Source organism: Ornithodoros turicata, chromosome 4, assembly GCF_037126465.1.
Source record: "Ornithodoros turicata isolate Travis chromosome 4, ASM3712646v1, whole genome shotgun sequence".
Classification (NCBI taxonomy): Eukaryota; Metazoa; Arthropoda; class Arachnida; order Ixodida; family Argasidae; genus Ornithodoros; species Ornithodoros turicata.
The window spans coordinates 3,137,204-3,157,587 of record NC_088204.1 but is presented as its reverse complement, the minus strand read 5'-3'; the positions used below and the strand labels follow the sequence as shown (position 1 = coordinate 3,157,587).

Sequence of the window (20,384 nt, the reverse complement as noted above, 5' to 3'; positions counted from 1 at the left end):
GCCTGAGTTTCGTTGTAAAGGAGTTTGACTGTACTAGGGTTCGCTAACCGAAATTTTGCACACATGCTATGCATATAACGCATAACCGCAAAATGGATAACCAATGGATAATAAAGGACTTCGGAAGGATTCGAAAAAAGAAAATAAAAATGAAAAAGAGACAGTTGAGCATCATACCGAACACGGCGAATACACGGTTATAGTGAATCCCTTGATACTGAATACAACATTCGCATTCATTTTGTGCGAGTAATTAATTCGTAAATGATGACAATACAAAATCGAAACCACCATGCAAAGCGCACAGCGGTTCGCCCGAAGGGATGTCACCAGGCATTGTCGTCTGCTACGAAAGCTTGCATTCTTCCATGCAGGATGACGTCGACAGAGTTGCTTTCAGCGCCCTCTTGCTTCACAGAGGCGAAGCGCTTACTTCGTAATAATTCGTTCGAATGAAATCTGCGCACTCTGGGAACGCGCTATTTCGTATGTATGTTCCGAACACCCCAAAGGTTACTCCTATGTCACAATCGTTGTGGTGATTTTGTTGTTGGTGGTGTTGGTGATTTAATGGAAGTGGCTCTCTCTTCGTATATGGGAGCTACGCAGTGTGCACTCCAAACATTTTTTTTTCTTCCTTTTTTGCAATAACTATTTACGGCACACAAGTCGGCAACAGAGTTAGTGGTCACTTGTGTGTAAAATTTCAGATTGTTTTTGCAGCGTGTTGTCTTGGTTTTTGTATAATTTGTGAATTAACGCTGTAAATTCTTAGGGATATATATTAGCGTTTCCTTAGGAGTTAGGGATGAGCGTTATTTTGTTTCCTTATAGTTATAGTCGCATTTAACGACGGCACTAGATATGTGACGTCGTAGCCTGCTGGTTTCACGACGCCAAAAGTGTTCTATTGTCGAGCGTTGGAGAATGCTTTTCGTGAGTAATTATTGCAAAACTTAATTGTCTACCAAAATCACTATGCAGTGTTTGGTAGCAGAACACCGGTAATAATCGGGCCCCATTCCTAAATCACACGAACTCAATATTTTCAGATCATGAGAACATTGCGCAATATCGCGTAACTCTGGACACGTTTGAAAGCTCGAAGCTGAAAAACCGTAGAAGTGACGATAAAGAAATAAAATTAAAAACTCCCGTGAATTCTTTCTTGTGCGATCAAGTGCCGTTTATACTGCACTTCCTGTTTCTGTGCACAATACTAAAGCCCCGTAATGTTGAGCAGACAGACGTGTTATGTTGCCCGCGCAGTTTTAACAGATTGTTGCTTGTAAACCCGGCACAAAAAGTGTTACGTGTGGCAGGGAGCGCTAAATATTTTCAATTTGCAAGTAAAATTGGCGGTAAAACTGCTCGGGGCGACGTCTGGTGGGAAACAAACCCCAATTTGTCAAGCAACAGTGCTCTATGTGCCCGACTGGCTTGCTGCTCGCGACGGCTACGTAGCCAGCTTCTTTTGTTTTATACACAGTGTTACGCGCATGCAATGCAGTTTTACCGCCGTATTTGACGAGCAATGCGCAGTTGGCGGCTACTTCGACACAGTGTTGTCTGTAACGGCGTAAATACGGCGGCAAAACTGCATTGCATGCACGTAACACTGTGTATAAAACAAAAGAAGCCGGCTACGTAGCCGTCACGAGCAGTCGGGCACATAGAGGAAGGACTGTTGCTTGACAAATTGCGCGATAATTACCCACCAGATGTCGCCCGGAGCGTAACGCGACAAGGTCCATGAGACCTTGTCGCATTACGCTCAAAACACCAGTCTCAGTGCGCTCCTTAGCCTCGTTCCCAGCGACGACACAATTAACAGGGGTGGACTGCCAAAACCGCTCTTCCTATTGGAATGAATACTGGTGGCCGCCGTCGTTAATGAGTATCACTGACGATAACTTAACATTCCGTCCAGTGAACATCTGAGTGGCATATCAACTTTCGAAAGATAAAGGAAAAAACGAAGATTGCTTGCGTCCGCGTGCGATATGCACAGTTGTTTACGCGAGGAGTGCTGGCCGGTGCGATATCTGCTCTACACCAGTGAATCTATTCTACACCGGTTCCGGAGTGGGAGAAAATGAACCGGCACGAAATAAACACGAACGAACACAAAAATGAACGAAAAATAGGACGGGAAGGAACTCGGCAAACAGCGGTTCACACGTGCACAGTTCCTGTGACTACCACAGGGTGGCAGCACTAATGGGGGCGCCCATTCTTTTTTGAATGGAGTTTTCGTGTGACCTTCCAGACGGCTTGGCTCGGCTACCCTAGCCTAGCTCAGCCTAGTTGCTCGCTTTCTCCATAGATGGCGCGCCATCTATCGCCATTTTGCTTGACGCACCAATCTTTGAAACTCGATTTCAGGAAAAAAGGAAACTCAAGCAATTCAGTCAGCTCAACAAAACGAGAAACAAAACAAAACAAAAGGGAAACTTTTGCACTTCTGCTGCTTCCGGGCAAAAGCAGCTGTTACTCGAATATGAGTCCCGTTTTTATTGATTTTTTTCTTTTGTTCCACGTTTTCTTTTTGCACAGACACTTGCGTTTGTATCACAGTTTGCCAGTGTTGAACACAGTTTGAGACAGACATGTTTGTAAATCACAAAATCAAACAAAAAAAAAACAAAAAAAAAAGAAAAAGAAATTCAACGTGACAATGAGAACAAATTCAATAATACTGTATCAAAGCTGCAAACCAAAACAAAATAAATAATACGCGTTAGAATACCGCGTTTTATACACTGTACAAGCTCGGGCAGGTATGTACTAGTGAGTATTTTGTGGTATTTAGGTACAATCACATGGTGAAATCTGCATTTAAATACGTGTGTGAGAGTATCGCTGCCCAGGGATTAATGTGATATTTACAGCAAAATTTCTGTTGAATTTATAATAATCTCATAGGCAAGAGCAGCAGATGAAAATGTCGTAGGAAATCATGTAAATATATATATATATTTGTATGTGTACATAGAGATTCTCTCTGTCGGACATAAAGTATGTACAAATAATAGGTGAAATGGTAGAACAAAATATGTACAATAAAGTGAGCTAACAAAAATGCCTTAAACAAAAATAGCATTTGGTGTTTTTAACAACAGGTGTATAAAATACTCATCCATCACATATTTTTTACATATTATGACTGATATTCGTGACAAAAATCACGAACAATTGTTTCGATAAATTAGTTGGGCACGGCGTCGTTATCGGGTCACGTGACTCCCGTCGCGTCATGGAGCTCATCACCCGAAGACAAAGTTGATCATTCGTCGTATCTCATCCAATTCACCGTTCTGGATTAGCAGGGCCGTGGCACACGAGTCGAAGTTTTCGTTCTTGTAGCAGCTCGCCCTGTGTGGAAAGCAAGCTGAAAAGTTAGAAGACGACGACGACGGCATTACATCTTCTATCTACGGTCAACTCTGATTGGATTTTGTTGGCCACTATGCCAAAAAAGTATGGGCTTCAAGTTGTCGTCTGCGAATGTAGCTGCGAAGTTATGTGTCAGAGCGCACTTCTGCAAATGATGGCAGGGACCCAATCTTGAGATATTGATTGATTGATTGAGATATTGGACAGTTTTGCGCTTTATTTTAAAGTTTTCCCATTCAAAGTTCGATCACTACTCGCAGACGACGGTGGTTCGTCTGCATGGCTACGACTGATGAAAGCACGTTCGTGATTCGCTACCGCCGTTGAGAACACGATCCTAATTGGCTGACCCTTAGTTGTTACGTCACGTCGACGAGTAAGCAGACTTTCTGTATCGAGGCGGTGTTGGCAATGCGCACGGTCCAAAATGCGTTCGTCTGCTACACATTGTCGTCTGCAAAACAAAAAGTGGCCGCAACGGCCGAGATTTCGCGTATGAATGACTACTTCTACGACACCAGCGTTGTAGAGGACGTTTATACCGTCCATAACTGCCAATCAAACTGTATCCTAGCGCAAAATCATCACGAGACTCACACGATTGCTATGCACGTCGTTAAGTGCTTTCTGACGTGTCAACTGGCAGCGTGAAGCATACTACGCAACGCAGACGAACAATGGATTCTTCTTGGCCCGCTAACAAACACGCGACACGATCGCTACCGCAGCGCCTCTAGCGACCATCTGACGAAACATGCGTACGGCTTTCGAAAAGACGTTGCGGCTATTCTTTGCAAATTGGCATACCGTGCGGGCACAGAGCGTGAGGGGTCCGCCCCAAAATCACGCGACTCTGCGGGAAAAATGAAAAACCAAGAAGAGAGGAGGGAGAGAGAGAGCCTTTTTAAACCGCGGGGCATTCTCGTCGGCGGAAAAATACTAGCAGTAAGTGGCACGTACGCCGGCCGGGGTGAAGACAGGCGAAATCGGCGGGCGGTACTCAGGAGCTCGTGCATTCCACAGTGATGACTCCTAATGGCATTCAAAGCTGTTTGCAGAATGTCTACTTAGAAAAAAAAAAATGGTGATGCGGATGCTACAGAGCTTTTTTTTTCTTTTCCCGACTTTTTCTATCCACTGGTAGGATTTAACTAGCCTTTTAAAAAAAAAATTTATAAAATGCGCATAGTTCACGGATTAGTATTGTGCAGTGAGGCTATACTCTACGTCTAGCCAAGTCGCGGGTTCCGACGAGCGATATAACTGCAGACAAAGTGGTTATATGTACCTGCACATATTGTAGACCTGAGGTTCCCTGTACAGTTGGAAACACTCTTCACAAACACGTTCCAATCGCGCCAGGTAGGATTGCTCGAAGTTACCCCGACAGCCGAGCTCTAGAAAACTCCTTTTGTGCAGGTTGCGTTGTGCCTGGACGCCATTCCAAATGGCCACCAACAACACGAGCACTCGCAGACACACCGTCAGGCTTGCGTTCATCTGCAAGAACAAAAAAAAAAAACAAAAAAAAACGGCCAATCAGCATTCTCAGCTCATCCTCCCGTCCGACACTATTCCCGGAACAAAGCAGACTACGTAATGAATGTTAATAGGCACATGCAAGATGCAAGGACACACGCTTATACTAGTACTAGAATCAGAAGGACGGCGATATGAAACGATGGGCTCAGGCATAAACAGGAAAGCACAGTAGCAGAGAGATGTAAACAATAACAGAAGCAGCGACATATGGGGAGGAGGGAAGAGGTTGGTTAACCGGAAGTAACGCAAAATAGTTCAAGCCTATAAAGGAACAGCTATAATTAGAAGGCAAAAAAAGCTTGAATCATCTTCCATCAGAGGAAAGGAAAACGAGATAAAGTAAGAGGGGATCAGTCGATAAAATGCGATTACGAAGCACTGGCAGTGAAAACAGGGCGTTACTGTTTGTGTCGGGGCATTGTTGACTATTTTCTGTTACGTGTCGCCTGCTGCGACATCAAACGCGCATCGCTGTTAGAGTAAACTAAAAAAAAACTACTATTTATCACTCTGTAAGAAAGAATCTAATGCTCACAACGTGGCTTTAACCCTCACATGTTGCAGCCCGCCGAAGCAAGCACATCGCGCTATCATCTGTGTTCCGGAATGGGCCATCTGGAATTTCTCTCCACCAGCCACCAGATTTGGCGCCAACCACACAACAAAAACTGCGGAAACAGCATTCGTGTAAAAAAGGAAGCACCAAAAAACAGAGTAGTATTTCTAAACATGGCGTCCGCTAATCGGGACGTGGTTGTTATCGAGTATGTTTTGAGAAAAAAAAAACACGTACCTGTTTTGCAATTCAAATCGTTGGCAAATCGTCCGCTGAATAATCTGTCACTCGTTCCGAAAACCACACGGCTATAGCAGCCGACAACGAAATAAAAATATGTCCACTTCTGCCAATACGAGAACGTCTGATATGGAATATACGACGAACGCAGTGACACTTTTTTTTTTTCTTTTCTTCCGGAAAATATGCCGCGGAATATCTCGTCGAAGATTCGAACTGGATTACTTCGCACCGAGTAAGTGCCCGCGCTCACAGGTTTTATATTCTGAGGACGAGAAGGGCAAGAGGACGCTTCTCGTACGATCGGGGGCTTGGCGCATGACGCCCTCTCATTGGTCGACAAGCAGGGCGTGTCGACCTGTCACGTGGCCTGGGGTATGAATGACGCCAGAGCGGGAAATTTTGTGGCTGTGTTTTCATTCCGCTGTACTTCGTAGTAAAAAAAGAGCTCTTCAACGAGTAGAGAGCGAGGGTGTTTGTTGGGTCGTGAAATGCATTGGAAGAAAATAAACAAAGGTGCACGTGTGAGACAGGTTTTGTTTTGAAAACGAACAAAACTATAAGTTTGTATATACAGATTTGTTTACAAAAACGGACAGTTCAAAAACGAGTAAAAATATTATGTCCGCACCGCCTACACGACAAGACCGGGGGAAGGGGTTGTGCCATCGCCAGGTTCAAATCATCAGGTTAAAATTAGAGATCCCCTCCCCCGCTAGGCGTCAAAGAACCGCCCCCCCCCCCCCACTTTAAGTGATGGTCTGGTTCCGCCCCTGAATAAAGTATGGGCTCCTCGTCGCCATGGGTTAGTTCGACGTAGTGCGATCGCTATATCGCATCCTCTGAAAATGTGCGATATGTAGTACTCGATTTAATATCACCTGTGCTACGACGCGAAACAACAATTGCCGCCGTCATATCTCTACCGTTTCGATCACATATTGAATGGAAGAACAATCTTGCTTTGGTAGCTCAGTAGATTCCGCATGAAGCAATACTCTAACTAGAATGCGTCGGTAATTAGTGTGGAACTGGCAAGTGCAACTGCTGCTGACGCAATCCGGTGCTAGTTGGGATTTTTTTCCCATGCCATTTCCTTCTTTTTTCGTCCGTCTCCTAATTGCCTGGTCGTGTAGGAAAAAAAAAAAAAAGATTGTCCAGGTGTCGTCACGCGGAAAATAACCGGCCTTTCTCTCGCTGCTAGTCTCAGTGTAATTCATAAAAAGGGGTTAATAACACTGCGCAGCGTTTTCACTGATCTCGTATATAACTTTATTGACATAACGATATATAACGACAGATACTGACCATGCCGATTTATTTAGCGTTTGAAACTGCGTAGTGTGCGGAAATCCACCAGACCGTAAGCGAACGATCTTTCATCCTTTTTAGGGTTCGACACTTTTTTTTTTATTGGACAGACGTGGTGCGACGACAAACATGCTCGCTGATTGGTTCACGAATTTGTGGAGAGAATGCATTTGTATTTATTAGCTAAGTGGCACAAAAACGTGGTAGACAAATCGAAAGTTTTTTCTTTTTTATTTCTTCAATACAGTTATGCTTTTATTCGAAATTTTCTGGCAAAACGCATATGCTGAAATTGATGCTAAGATTCTGCTCAATCGAATAATGACGTCAGAATGAACGTTTAACAACGCATTGACCTTCAGACATGAATGCGATTGGCGACCATTCGATACTGCGTCAACGTCAGCCCATAGGCCAAGCGTATCAGGCCTTCCGTTTGCGAAGTTCCTCTCCTTGCTTGCTTCCGAAACCTACCGAAAGAAGCCGCTTTCTTCGTGCTCAGTGTTGCGAGACTGCGCTTGTCACTTCAAGCTGCCGCATCCAGTCTCTTACCAGACGGTCTATACAAAAGCCGTTCTCAGAACTCTCATTGAATCTCGCCGGAAAAACCACAATTCCCTGATCGTCACGAGACGCCGTGACGTGACCGGTTATAACGATGAAATGTCTTCCTAATAAACGAGCGCTTGCACGTACTATAATTTTGTGCGTGACGCGGAGCACGTGCCATCACGTGACATGATTACCTGTCTCTGCAGAGAGTAAGGGAGAGAATACATCATTGGGGCAAGCGGGATAGAATGCGGTCATTGTGTGCCGAGAAGTTTCTGATGTAACCTTGCGTTAGCCGGTTTCTTGTACGAATTCAGCTCTGTGTCGGTACTGTCAGCGGAACCTGCTGGAATTTGAATCAATAAAATATACCGCGCGATCGCGAAATTCGCGTGCAGCGTTCTTCTGCAATTATTTAAGTTATATACGCGGGTTGTTGTTACTTAAATAAAACATGCTGAAGAACGCTGCTTCAGCTTCAGCATTTATTACTTAATAATAAATGCTGAAGAATGCCGCATGCCTTCGTGCGCACGTTCGCGGGGAGTATTATGTGTGCCATACCGGAGACGTTAGTACGGTCAAACTCCTTTACAGCGAACACCTTTTTAACGAAAATACCACTACAGCAAATTTTTTTGCGGTCCCGCTGGAGCCTTATAGGTCCAATAATGTACATCCTTTTTAACGAAAATACCTTTATTGCAAATTTTTTTAGCTGTCCCCTGAGTTTCGTTGTACAGGAGTTTGACTGTATCATGAAAGAACAAAACATGTTGTGCCAAACTACCAAACAACACCGTTATGCCAGTGTACAACAGAACGCAAATATTATTAAGTTACCGCTATTATTATTATTTTAGCAGATCCGAAGACTGACTCACCAATGTTGCAAGGTATATAACTTACGGCGAATTTGCGTGATCATTTCCTGGCAACTTTGGTCAAAACCGTGGCAATCGCGCACGTTCTCGTGGCGCTTTCCTATAGCGCCAGGAATTTGCCAGCTAAAAAAATTTTTTTTTCGCCCGGCCTCGAAACAGACGGGAAGCGGGATGCCCAACTATATCCGGTGTCGTCACATCCGCACCGCAAGGGTCCGCATTGGTCCCGATTGGCCCGCCCGCCGAAGTTAGCGTGGGTGACGACTGTCACGTGACCTGCCGCGGGCGCAAGGCTACCAATTTCGGAGCGCTAGGTCGTAATTCGCCATTGCTTAGATGGCTTTGGAGTGGATTGGACACAAAGCGGACCCTAAATGCTTCGCGTTGCAATATAACGAACAGACATCAGTATAACGAACCGCGCAAACACACAACTGTGTGTAAGCGGGTGCACGCATTACCGCGTCGCGTATAATAATAGCAGCGTCACGTGGTGTTCGCGCGATGCATGTGACGTCCGTCACACTGTGTCTGTACTGTCTTACAGAGTCAATGTCATACTGCAGCTGAGGTATCGCGTGCTTCCTGTTCTTTAGCCGAGGACACATTGTGGAAGGATCGAAATAAGATACGCTTGGTTAACGCCTGTGGGCTGGGTCCGATGAGGAATGTCATATTGAAGACTCTATTGTACTCGTATCTCAAAGTTGACAATGTACTTTAGCGAACCTATGTGTCGTATTCAGGCATAACCCTCGAGACGGCAAGAAGAAGAACATTTCAAACCGCTGCGCATTTCTCTGTCTGAATGTTTGGCTACGAAACTGAATTATTTTATTGAACCAGTGATGAACTATAGATGATTTCGAGCATCGCAACGCGAGGCATTCGATGGAACGATTTTCGTCTTGATTTCGGATTGTCATTGAAGTCAACGATTCCACGTATTTGTGCCGTGTTACTGTTCTTTAATCACGGCACATAATTCACATAATTCATTATTAAAAATGAATTATGGTACACACACTCTGGTTTGACACGCATTATCCGGAAGCGACACCGCACAAACGATCGTCTGCGTTGTCGGGAAGCTAAGACACGCAGATGATCGTCTGCTTTTACCGGAAAGCTATCCCGGGCAGATGATCGTCTGCTATGTTCAGTATGCACAGCACGCAATGACAATTCAAAGAGAGCGGCTTTTTGCTGCAATCAAAAGGGTGGCGCGCACGGTATTTAATGTTTTGGAAATATGCCATTTGAGAGACGATCTTTTTCATAATGCAGCCGTGAAAAAAAGAAAAAGGTAGAAAGCAAAATACATTTGTTATGCATGTCTCTACGGGACCATGAGCTAAGGAGTTTATGCTCCAGTTCGACTGCTAATATTGTGCACACCGAGACCGTGTAAGCACACTGTTGTGTCGTTAGTAAAGCGGAATAAATAATTCGGAATTGGAAGAGAGAAAAGACCAGTGCAACACTGCGCTACTATTGCTAGGTCTCTCCTCGCGGATATAATTGCAAAGAATGTTCCATTGAGCAAGACGGCGGAGAGAATGCACTACAAATGGCTTTCCGATAACCTCGCCTGCGGGTGTCGATGGCTAGAATGCAGTAGATGTCTATAATTGGCATACTTAAGCGCATGGAATCGCAAGAGAGGAGAGTTGTTAGTCAGTTTCCTTGTTACCATTTCGCGCACCGGACCTGGCATTTGCTGCGCTTATAGTTGACAGAAGAGAGAAGCACTTGCACAAAACTTGTGCAGTCGACTCAGACTCAGACGAAGCGCTTAATTTTGTCAGAAGCAAACAGCCAATGACAGCAACAAAACCCGCTTCAGAGCACAGAGATTAGCTTCAGGAGGCCGAAAATAGAAAGGAATATTATCGTTTTATACTTATACTTCGCACGCTAGAAGGCGCGACGTTCCGGCCCCTTTTTTTTTTTCTTTCCTGTCGTCTGCTACGTGTTGCACCGATGCATCAGTGCACGACGCCAAACACTCGCTTCTGGGAATTCTATGATTACTCTCGATTTCAGAACGTGTCATTTCCAAACGGCATGTTTTGTCGGCCAGATTTGGATTACGGTTTATGTTTGTTTTCGTTTTTTTTTTTTTTTTTTTTCCTGTCTCACAGTGTCGCCACCACGCGGTACGTGCCTGGAACTCGAGGGCCTATATGCCACGCATTTCCTCGCACTGCTGCACCGATGAACTCTTTTCCCAGAATGACCAATCGTAGAAGTCCCGATCAACGAATGCTCGTGCGCGTGAGGGCACCCAGGCAGCACAAGCAGACGACAGTTATTAGAGAAGAGAAACAGAAAGCACACGATGACAGTTGGTGGGGATTAGGACAAACAAACTAAATGAGATTCCTCGTACAAAAGTATATTCGACGAGGTTCTTTTTGAATGCGTCACTATCTGCATTTTAGGGGTGCTTTATAGCGACCACTTCATAGGCACTTCTTCCCTGCGCCGCATTTGGAAGCTAGCGGTGGCGCTAGTCATCGGCCCGGTTATTGCTTCCTCAACTTCTACAATACTTTGTACTTCCGCTTACCTTAGTATTTTTTGCACAAGCGGTGGATATCCCACGGAAGATGTTTCAATTTATAAAGTTGATTATCATCATCATTCGACGCGTTTACATAGGAGCTGTTGCTGTCGTCTGCTACGGTAGCCGTACATCCGATTCTGCGCGTTCAAAATTCAAATCTCCGTCGTCCAATCGTGATGTAGATCTCGCGGGCCGATGAGTAGCGCCCCTAGCGGATCGTGCGGACGCCTCATAGGGGGTTGCCGATTTTGACATGGTCGTTATAATATAGTATCATTCGTGATCAAAACACGATGGCAATTGATGTTCTGAGGCTGGAACACATAGAAAGGACAAATACACACAAAGCCTCAAGTGCCTAAGAAATTAATTATGAAAGAAGGAGCTTAGCTCATTTGGTAAGAGCCCTAGACTAGTAATCCAGAAGATGTGGGTTCGAGTCCTATACGGTTGGCTAACCTTTTCAGTGACTTCCTTCTTTCATCGTATGGATCACGGAACGCAATCCAAGATGTGTAGCCATTCCAATAGAATGAGTGTTTTCAGTAACATCATTCATGAAGCATGTAACAAATTCTTTACCGCTCGGTATTTATTAAAATTGCTATTTAAAATCAGGAAGTGGGACAACTTGTTGACAGAAAAGAAACGGAAAAGGGGCTAGTGTTTTTCTCGCAGTTTCGAATATGCAACACATGTAGCAAAACTGAAGCAGTGCTGGGGTGTACATAGATGTTCTGGGGTGTATATGTGCTGGAGGTTGCACCCCAATGACGCCCTTATTTCTTAGAGTGATTTCTTCCTACAAAGTTTTCACTGTGTGTAGATATCTCTTTCTATAACGTCGCTCTCAACAATGCTTGGCTCGACTTGAGGCTCGAATTATTTACGAAGAAAAAATTCCCATCATTTCCTAAGCGGTCGTGTTCGACCAAAGGTTACGCGGTCTTCTCTCAGTGATGACGTCAATTCATTGTAGTGGTCACTAGCCACTGTGTTGTGTCTGTATCTCGTGTCCACGGTTGTATTTCATACACCGACCGCGCCACAGCACGGACGTGGGGTAATTCGAGAAACCGACATAACAACGCGAAAGATATGCTCCAGTTTGTTTTTCGGGAACCTAACGCTTCAAAAGGGAAGAAGCCACGACAGTTGAGAGGCCGTAAACCTGCCAGTAAATGGCGGTATGTATATTTTGTTTTTGAAACGAAATACAAACCCCATATGTGAAGGTGATCGAAAAGCCAGCTGAATTATACATTGAAATATATATTATGTGCTAAAATTTTACGGGAGAACTGCAACTTGGTCTAATTCTTTGTGAAAAAGAGACAGAAAAGTAAAATAAATAAGGAACAGCTGGTAAGTAACGCAGTAAGTAAGTGAAGTAAGTAAGTAAGTAAAGTAACGCAAACTTTGTTACGATATTTAATTCGTTTCTTAATGTGTTTAATTTGTTAGTTGTTTTTAAAACAATTTCCTCGCATAATATGCAGTTTTGTTGTACTACTTTTACTAAATGTGCCTTCCACAGACGCGGTAGCTTACACCTGTAGCGGTCTGCTAATACACACTAGCCTAACCAGCGAGTTAACAGAGAGTTTTATCAGACCGTTGATAACGTGGCTTGCGTCGAACCGTATCAATAGGAACCAATCACAGACGCGCTGCGGTTGGTACCGATATAGGCACGATAACCTTACCAACGCTAAAACTAAAACTCGCTATTAGATCAGAAGGTGCTCACGATAACAGTTCCGAAAATACGATAAGCCAATCTCCCATTTCTTTCTTTCTTTCTTTTTTTTTTCAAGAGGGTGAAATCACATTGCTGAGCTTGGACTTGATAACTTCTTTTATCATATCGTTTACGTACACCCTTAAAAATGAACTTCACCGCATAGCACGCTCCCAGCAAACCATCATCTCGAATGATATCGTTATCTGCAGCCCTGATTTGTTGGAAACGGGAGGCGTACGCCTTTTTTGTGACACTTATGCCGTTCATAATTGTCACAAAAAAAGAAGTACGCCCCCAGTTTTCAACAAATCAGGTAAGATAACGATATCATTCGAGATGATGGTTTGCTAGGAGCGTGCTATGCGGTGAAGTTCATTTTTAAGAGTGTAGAGCTCTTCGGACGTAATAGAGAGCTCTATATAGTACATCGGAAGGTGTTCACGATAACAGTTCCGAAAACATGATAAGCCAATCGCCCCGTTTCTTCGAAGCCAGTGACGTCACACTGCTATAAGCCTGGATCTGATAACTTCCTGTATCGTTTTCGTTGATCCCTTCCGATGTACCAAAACTCGATCGCTACTAACATTTCCCAAAACATGATGAGCCAATCGCGTGACTCCTTTGGAGTGGCTGACGTCACGCTGCTGGTATCTGATGGTATCTGGCTGACAGCGATACCCAGTCGGAAACGGAGGGCCGCTTACGATCCTCTAAAACACCCGTAATCTCGTAACCGTAACCGTAATCTCGAATGATATCGTTATCTGCCCTGATTTGTTGAAAAAGGGGGGCGTACGCCTTTTTTGTGTGACAATTATGACCGGCATAAGTGTCACAGAAAAGGCGTACGCCTTCCCGTTTTCAACAAATCAGGGCAGATAACGATATCGTTCGAGATTACGGTTGGCCAGCGAGCTTGCTATGCGGTGAAGTTCACTTTCAAGTGTTGTAGGAAAATTTAATACGACGTGGAACGGTCAGTACATGGACAGCGCCTCAAAACAATATTTACAATTTATGAGGCTATGAGGGGCGATATATGCATTATGCTACGCTGATACAAGAGGGATATGCACTATTTACACTCGATGGAGCATCAGCAAGGGCGCCTTATACACCGGACAATATACACTGTTAAAACAGAACTTCACCGCATAGCACGCTCCTAGCCAACCATAATCTCGAATGATATCGTTATCTGCCCTGATTTGTTGAAAACGGGAGGCGTACGCCTTTTTTGTGACACTTATGCTGGTCATAATTGTCATAAAAAAGGCGTACGCCTACCGTTTTCAACAAATCAGGGCAGATAACGATATCATTCGAGATTATGGTTGGCTAGGAGCGTGCTATGCGGTGAAGTTCATTTTTAAGAGTGTACGGTAACCACATTCAGTTAAGCGTGTATTTAAAACAGGTTCAATATGCTTCAAGGGGTATACGCCGAAGACATCTGCATTGGTTACAGTAGCTTAATTTCCCTATTTCACTCAAACGCAGTTAGACTGGCTCGGCTCAGTATAACGACGCGTGCCTTCAAAAGGAAGCGAACGCAATACGCTGCCTCTTGATTGGCTTCTCGTGCCACTGTGACGTCATGCTTCAAATAACGCGAAGCCGTTGAAAGACTGTAGCGGAAGTGTTTGAGGTCGTTCGACCGCTGTTCGTCACGCTGTGTGCGCCTGTGTCGATATCCGAAGGCTGCTGGTGAACATCTATAGTAGGCATAAACGGTGTGTATTATAGGCTGTGTATACAGGGTGTCCCAGTATAAACGTGTCATTGAATTCTAAGAAGAAAAAAAAAAAGCTACGACACCTAGAGTCATGCGGTCAACGGCATTTGTTCTTACGAGGTTTTTGCCACCTCCTGATGTGCACATGTCATGTACACTCTTAAAAATGAACTTCACCTCATAGCACGCTCCTAGCCAACCATCATCTCGAATGATATCGTTATCTGCCCTAATTTGTTGAAAACGGGGGGCGTACGCCATTTCTGTGACACTTATGCTGTTCATAATTGTCACAGAAAAGGCGTACGCCCCGTGTTTTCAACAAATCAGGGTAGATAACGATATCATTCGAGATAATGGTTGGCTAGGAGCGTGCTATGAGGTGAAGTTCATTTTTAAGAGTGTAACCTAAGTTTAATTATGTAAATTTTTTGCGAAGTAAACTCGGAAATTCACCAAGTACGCTCTGAAAAAACAGAACTTCACCGCATAACACGCTGTGCGCCAACCATTGCCGCGAATGATATGGTTATCGCTTGTGATTCGAAGAGAGAGAGGGGCGTACGCCGTTTTGTGGCAATTTTCATGCAAATTGTCACAAAAAGGCGTACGCCCCCCTCTCTCTTCGAATCACAAGCGATAACCCTAACATTTTTGACAATGGCTGGAGCACAGCGTGCTATGCGGTGACGTTCTGTTTCTAGAGTGTAAAGGTCACTTTTTTTTACCTCACCAACATGAAGAGCGTGCCGAATTTACCCTGGTCCATGATAATTGACAGTGATATTCAGGATCTATGCTATCGGGAAAAATAGCCGAACATTACGCTTCTCGGGGCACTTCAGTACAACGCGCGAGGACTTTTTTTTTAGCGCAATTCGCTGTCAGTCCGACGAAAGGAGGTTGGTAACCCTGCAGCCCACAGAGCGATAGTAGAAAAAGTGACAGTTCTTGAAATTGGGAGAGGGAAGGTATATGGTCCCAGCCGATGCCGGACGCGATAAGCTATGTCTGTGTTATCTCTCTCACTTAGGGTTGCCACCCTTCGGAGTGAAAAATACCGGCTGAGGGAGAGGAGGTGGAATAGATGGAAAGGAGGAAAGGCTCGTGGGAAAGGGTAAGTGGGTGAGGAACGAGGAACGTTCTAGCTGGCTCGACACAACCACCAACAGCTTTGCACAACCACTGTTCTTGCACCCTCCGAACACAAGACGTAATGGATAACAATGATAATAATAATAACAATGAATAATAATAATAATGAATAACTAAGAAAACGACTGGTGACTGCGGAGTGTGGTCTGTGCTCCAGATTTATTCAAGCTGTAATGGAATGTTGAAGGAAAAACCCCGTAAAAGCCCTTATGAAAGGTCTTGAGCCACAAATACCGGCAAAAGGCTGCCGGTATCACCTTCCTACCGGCAACCGGCAGAGGAAGCAAATAACCGGCCGTGCCGGTATAATACCGGCCTGGTGGCAACCCTACTCTCACTGCCGTGCTGCGGTGTGGGCTGGGTTTCCAACCTCCTTTCGTCGCACTGACAATGATTCCGCTGAAAAATTTCCGAGTTCAGTTCGCAAAAATTTACATAATTATAGGCTTAGGTTACACGACATGTACATCAGGAGGTGGCAAAAACCTAGTAAGAACAAATGCCGTTGACCGCATGATTCGAGGTGGCGTAGTTTTTTTTTTTTTTAATTAAAATTCAATTACACGTTTTCTGGGACACCTTGCATACAGTGGCTGTAACTATACGAGCGACGACTTAAAAATAAATAAAAACCAGCAAACAATGTCGGAAGGCGGGGTAATATTGGCTAGAACACTTTGCAGGACCAGAAACTGATTTAACCTTTCAATCCGTTCATGGTAACAGTCGGCTGTCACGATGCCGTACGAATGTCGCTGGCTATAAGCAGGATCAATATGGTGGCGCTGCAGAAATGTTCTGTTCGAGCTTCGGTGTTTTCTACACGAATATTTCTCTCGCCCGTAATACGATTTACACAAGCGGCCACTAGCGCCATCTAAAGTTCCATAAAGTTCATATTTTTTTAGTTACTTGTCTTATCCATAAAGTTCTGCGTAAAGTAGAGATGAAAAATTTTCGGAAATTTTGAATCGCTCGAAAACGGCTCTTTGTTTTTCCCCCCGATAAATTGAAAAAAAAAAAAAAAAAAAGGAAATAAACTCGGTTGCTGCTGAGTCGCAGCATTGCCGTCCAAGCCACAGCATACAATGAGCTAGAAACTTCAATAGTATGGATTGGATTAGATTGAATAGGATATTCCCTGACGACCCATTTTGCGTCCACTTTTAACAGCGCCATCTGGATGGAGAGGGGCATGTCGGGAAGAAGCAGAAGCAGCAGTGCTTATTAGCAGAACTGATTGGCCGGCAGAACCCCTACTTGGAACAGACTGTCGGTATTATACGTATTTCAACTATGAAACATAGCCGGATTGAATCAAGAACGGGCACAGGTGTGTATATGAATAAAAGTATGTCGTAAAATGCAAATAAATTTTTGGCCATCCATAGCGTTTTCCTTGCTATTTGCCTGTGTTCGCTGTCGTTACTAGGCCTAACAGGGACGACGACGCATATTACTTTCAGGTAAACATCGACACTGGAGCGTAACTTAAAGGTGATTACTTGCAAGATGACTGCAACGGAATGTACACTTACGGAATAAAATTGACGTAACTTGCGGGAAAAAAAAATTGTCACGAAATCCTCGTTATACGCCGTTCCAAGCTACGCCGCAGCCACAAACACAGACAAAAGGCACATACAAGACAGGACGAACTGTAACTCACGGCTCTACTTTATCCTGTTCAATACACACACACCCAAGCAGCACAACATCTTGGTCCAATATGGGACCAATATCGGTCCAATATTGGGCGAGTATTGCCAATATCGGTCCAATATTGGGCCAAGATGTTGTGCTGCTTAGGCACTCTTAAATACCAGAGCAGGTACACGTTTCCCCAACCCATCCGACCTACTTTTAGAGATAATACGATTCCTCCCGAATGAGGAGGGTGAAAGAGGGAGCCCTGACACATTTTTTCCATAGATTGAGAAGTTACCGGTCAAAAAGAACTCGTTTCAAGTTAAGTTACCGTGTGCAAAATGTAACTAAGTTAATAACGAAGTTCTTCAGCCTGAAATGTAACTCGCAGTTACTGAGTTACTTAAAAAAAAGAACGAGTTACTTCCAAGTTACTTCGGACACAAAATAGCATTACGCACACTCTTAGAAATGAACTTCACCGCATACCACACTCCTAGCCAACCATAATCTCGAATGATATCGTTATCTACCCTGATTTGTTGAAAACGGGAGGCGTACGCCTTTTTTGTGACAATTATGAACAGCATAAGTGTCACAAAAAAGGTGTACGCCTTCCGTTCTCAACAAATCAGGGAAGAAAGATGAAAGAAGGGAAGACAATCATATCATTCGATATGATGGTTGGCTAGGAGTGTGCTATGCGGTGAAGTTCATTTTTAAGAGTGCAGGTGCAGCGCGAGTGAGCAGTTGAGTTAGACCCTAAGTTGTCTGCGGAGAAGTGCAACACGCTTAAATCGTTTTCGTTCATGTCCAACAATAGAGCTCTCCCTATTTGTAAACAAATGACATCATAGTGTTTGACAGCGTTACAAATTTGGTAGAATTGAACTACGCTCGAAGCTATAGACGTGAACAAGGTTGCGCCCGAAAGCCACGGTCTTGAGGGGATTACGATATGGTCCCTTAAAGGGACGCGACCCTCGGTCCTGCTTTTCTTTCAATGGGAGGCAGCGAACAAGTGCGGTTCATGGAACCCAGCCCGCTCCTTCCGATTTGTTTCGGTTTCAATCTGTCTACCAATGTCATGATGACGTTTCTTGGGTAGAGGTCTATTCAGCTTCATTTCAATGGCAGCGGCCCTTACTTCCTGAATAAAATACTGCCATGGATTGAATATCACGTTTTATGGCAAAAAAATGCCATGAAGGAACCGGTGAGAAAGCAAGAAAATATGGGGACGTGAGTGAAAATCGAGTTAAAAGTAACTTGGAACTTAAGTTACTTTGGCAAAGTTACCTGAAAAAGGAACGAGTTCCTCTGAAAGTTATACCACGGCGCAAAAGTACCGAGTTAAGTTACAAGTTACCAGAAAAAGGAACTTAGTTACAGTAACGAGTTACCTCGAACTCTGATTTTTTTCCCCCTTTTTCGCGAATCAGAAAGGCTTCATATATCTCTCGATCCCGCTGCGATCGGAGAATAATTTCTACCGAAGTTTTATCGAAAGAAGGCTGCATCCACATCTATCACAATGGAATGCTAAGTGACCCGACTATACACTATTAAAAATGAACTTCACCACAGAGCACGCACCTAGCCAATCATCACCCCGAATGACAACGTTCTCGCCCTAGATTTGTCGAAAACGGGAGGAGGAGCCTATTTTGTGCCGTGCATAATGAGCACAAAATAGGCTCCTCCTGCCGTTTTCAACAAATCAGGGGCGAGAACGTTGTCATTCGGGATGATGGTTGGCTAGGAGCGTGCTATGTGGTGAAGTTCATTTCTAAGAGTGTAGGGGCATCCCTTTCAACAACGTCGCCTGTTCACGTAGCCTATAGTGTTGATACACCTGCCCGTATATGGCCGATGTACACTCTTCCACAGGACAATGGAATACTATAAACCACACCCTGCACTCTAAGAAAAAAAAAAAGGGAGTAAAACGGGGAGTAATTGCAGCTTCTACTCCCCTAGACTGCAATTAATCCCCATTTTGTTCTCATAACCCCGGCATTTACTCCCCAGGACCGCAAATTGTCACTGAACTTCGCGAATGGTCTCCCGAATGCAACAGTCTATACGTAAATATGTGCCCTTGGTCAATTTGACGGCATAAGGCTGTATAACTCAGGCAACGTAGCAATTTTCCAGCCACACAGAGTAAGAAACAGTTAGCGCACCTTTCTTCCCAAATTGTGCCCTATGTATGGCGCAAGATTTTATATCACTCGATATATCGCGTTTGGCGTATTGCTTCAAGGTATTTTTATGCATGCGCACGAATTTTATTTAATTATTTGAAATACTACTGGAAGCCTAAGTAGGAATGGGAAAAGACAACAAAACCGAACAATGACGGAATTATACATCTATGCCAACTGCCCTGACAGCAACGACAAAAACTGAACTACAGTCTTCGCCGTGACAACCTCCTCTGGTAGGCTATTCCATTCCTCTACCGTCCTGGGAAAAAAAGATAATTTAAACGCGTCTATTCTACATTGGTATGGCTTTAACTGCAGAGCGTGGACACTACGAATAGATCTCATTTCCTGGAACATAATGTACATAATGTCTTAGGCTTTGTTTGTATCTGTCCCTTCTATGTTGTTCCCAGCCTCAGAACATCAGTTTCTCTCTTGTATAATGTACTGATCCCTATTAATATTAAGCTTATTTTTTGAGGATAAGAAATAAAGTCTTGAGTCTTGCAATTTTACGTCTATTGACCAAATTCTCCAAATCCGCTTTGTAGTAAAGATCTGACACTGAACTCAGTCTCTCGTATCTATTAAAAATAAAGCGAAGTGCTCTCTTTTGGACTGCTTCAATTTTAGAAATATTTTTTACAGTTAACGAATTATGTACCTGATGTACCTCTTACAACAGCGTGTGAAATGCAGTTTCCATTCTGTGACATTCATTTACTCCTGAAAGGGACTATTTTTTTGTGGCAATGCATTTAGTCCCCAAAAGGAGTAAAAGTACCCCCCTTTTTTTTCCCTAGAGTGTGGCGGAAATCAACCCACCTGTTTTTGTGTTCG

The 20,384-nt window shown here is 44.0% G+C and overlaps 1 protein-coding gene across 2 annotated transcripts in view; it reads right to left on the bottom strand.

The window, feature by feature from the left end:
• Positions 1–20,384, bottom strand: part of LOC135390677 (crustacean hyperglycemic hormones-like) — a 45,619-nt gene that overhangs the window by 3,223 nt on the left and 22,012 nt on the right. Inside the window, exons 3-4 of one of the 2 annotated variants that reach the window (XM_064620489.1) lie at positions 4,685–4,896; positions 2,439–3,375 (exon numbers count right to left, since the gene is read on the bottom strand). In XM_064620489.1, the coding sequence (XP_064476559.1) occupies positions 3,267–3,375; positions 4,685–4,896 (321 nt within the window). In that variant the 3' untranslated portion in view covers positions 2,439–3,266. Of the gene's footprint in view, positions 1–2,438; positions 3,376–4,684; positions 4,897–20,384 lie in introns of those variants that run through there. The other variant, XM_064620488.1, reaches the window with a different exon arrangement.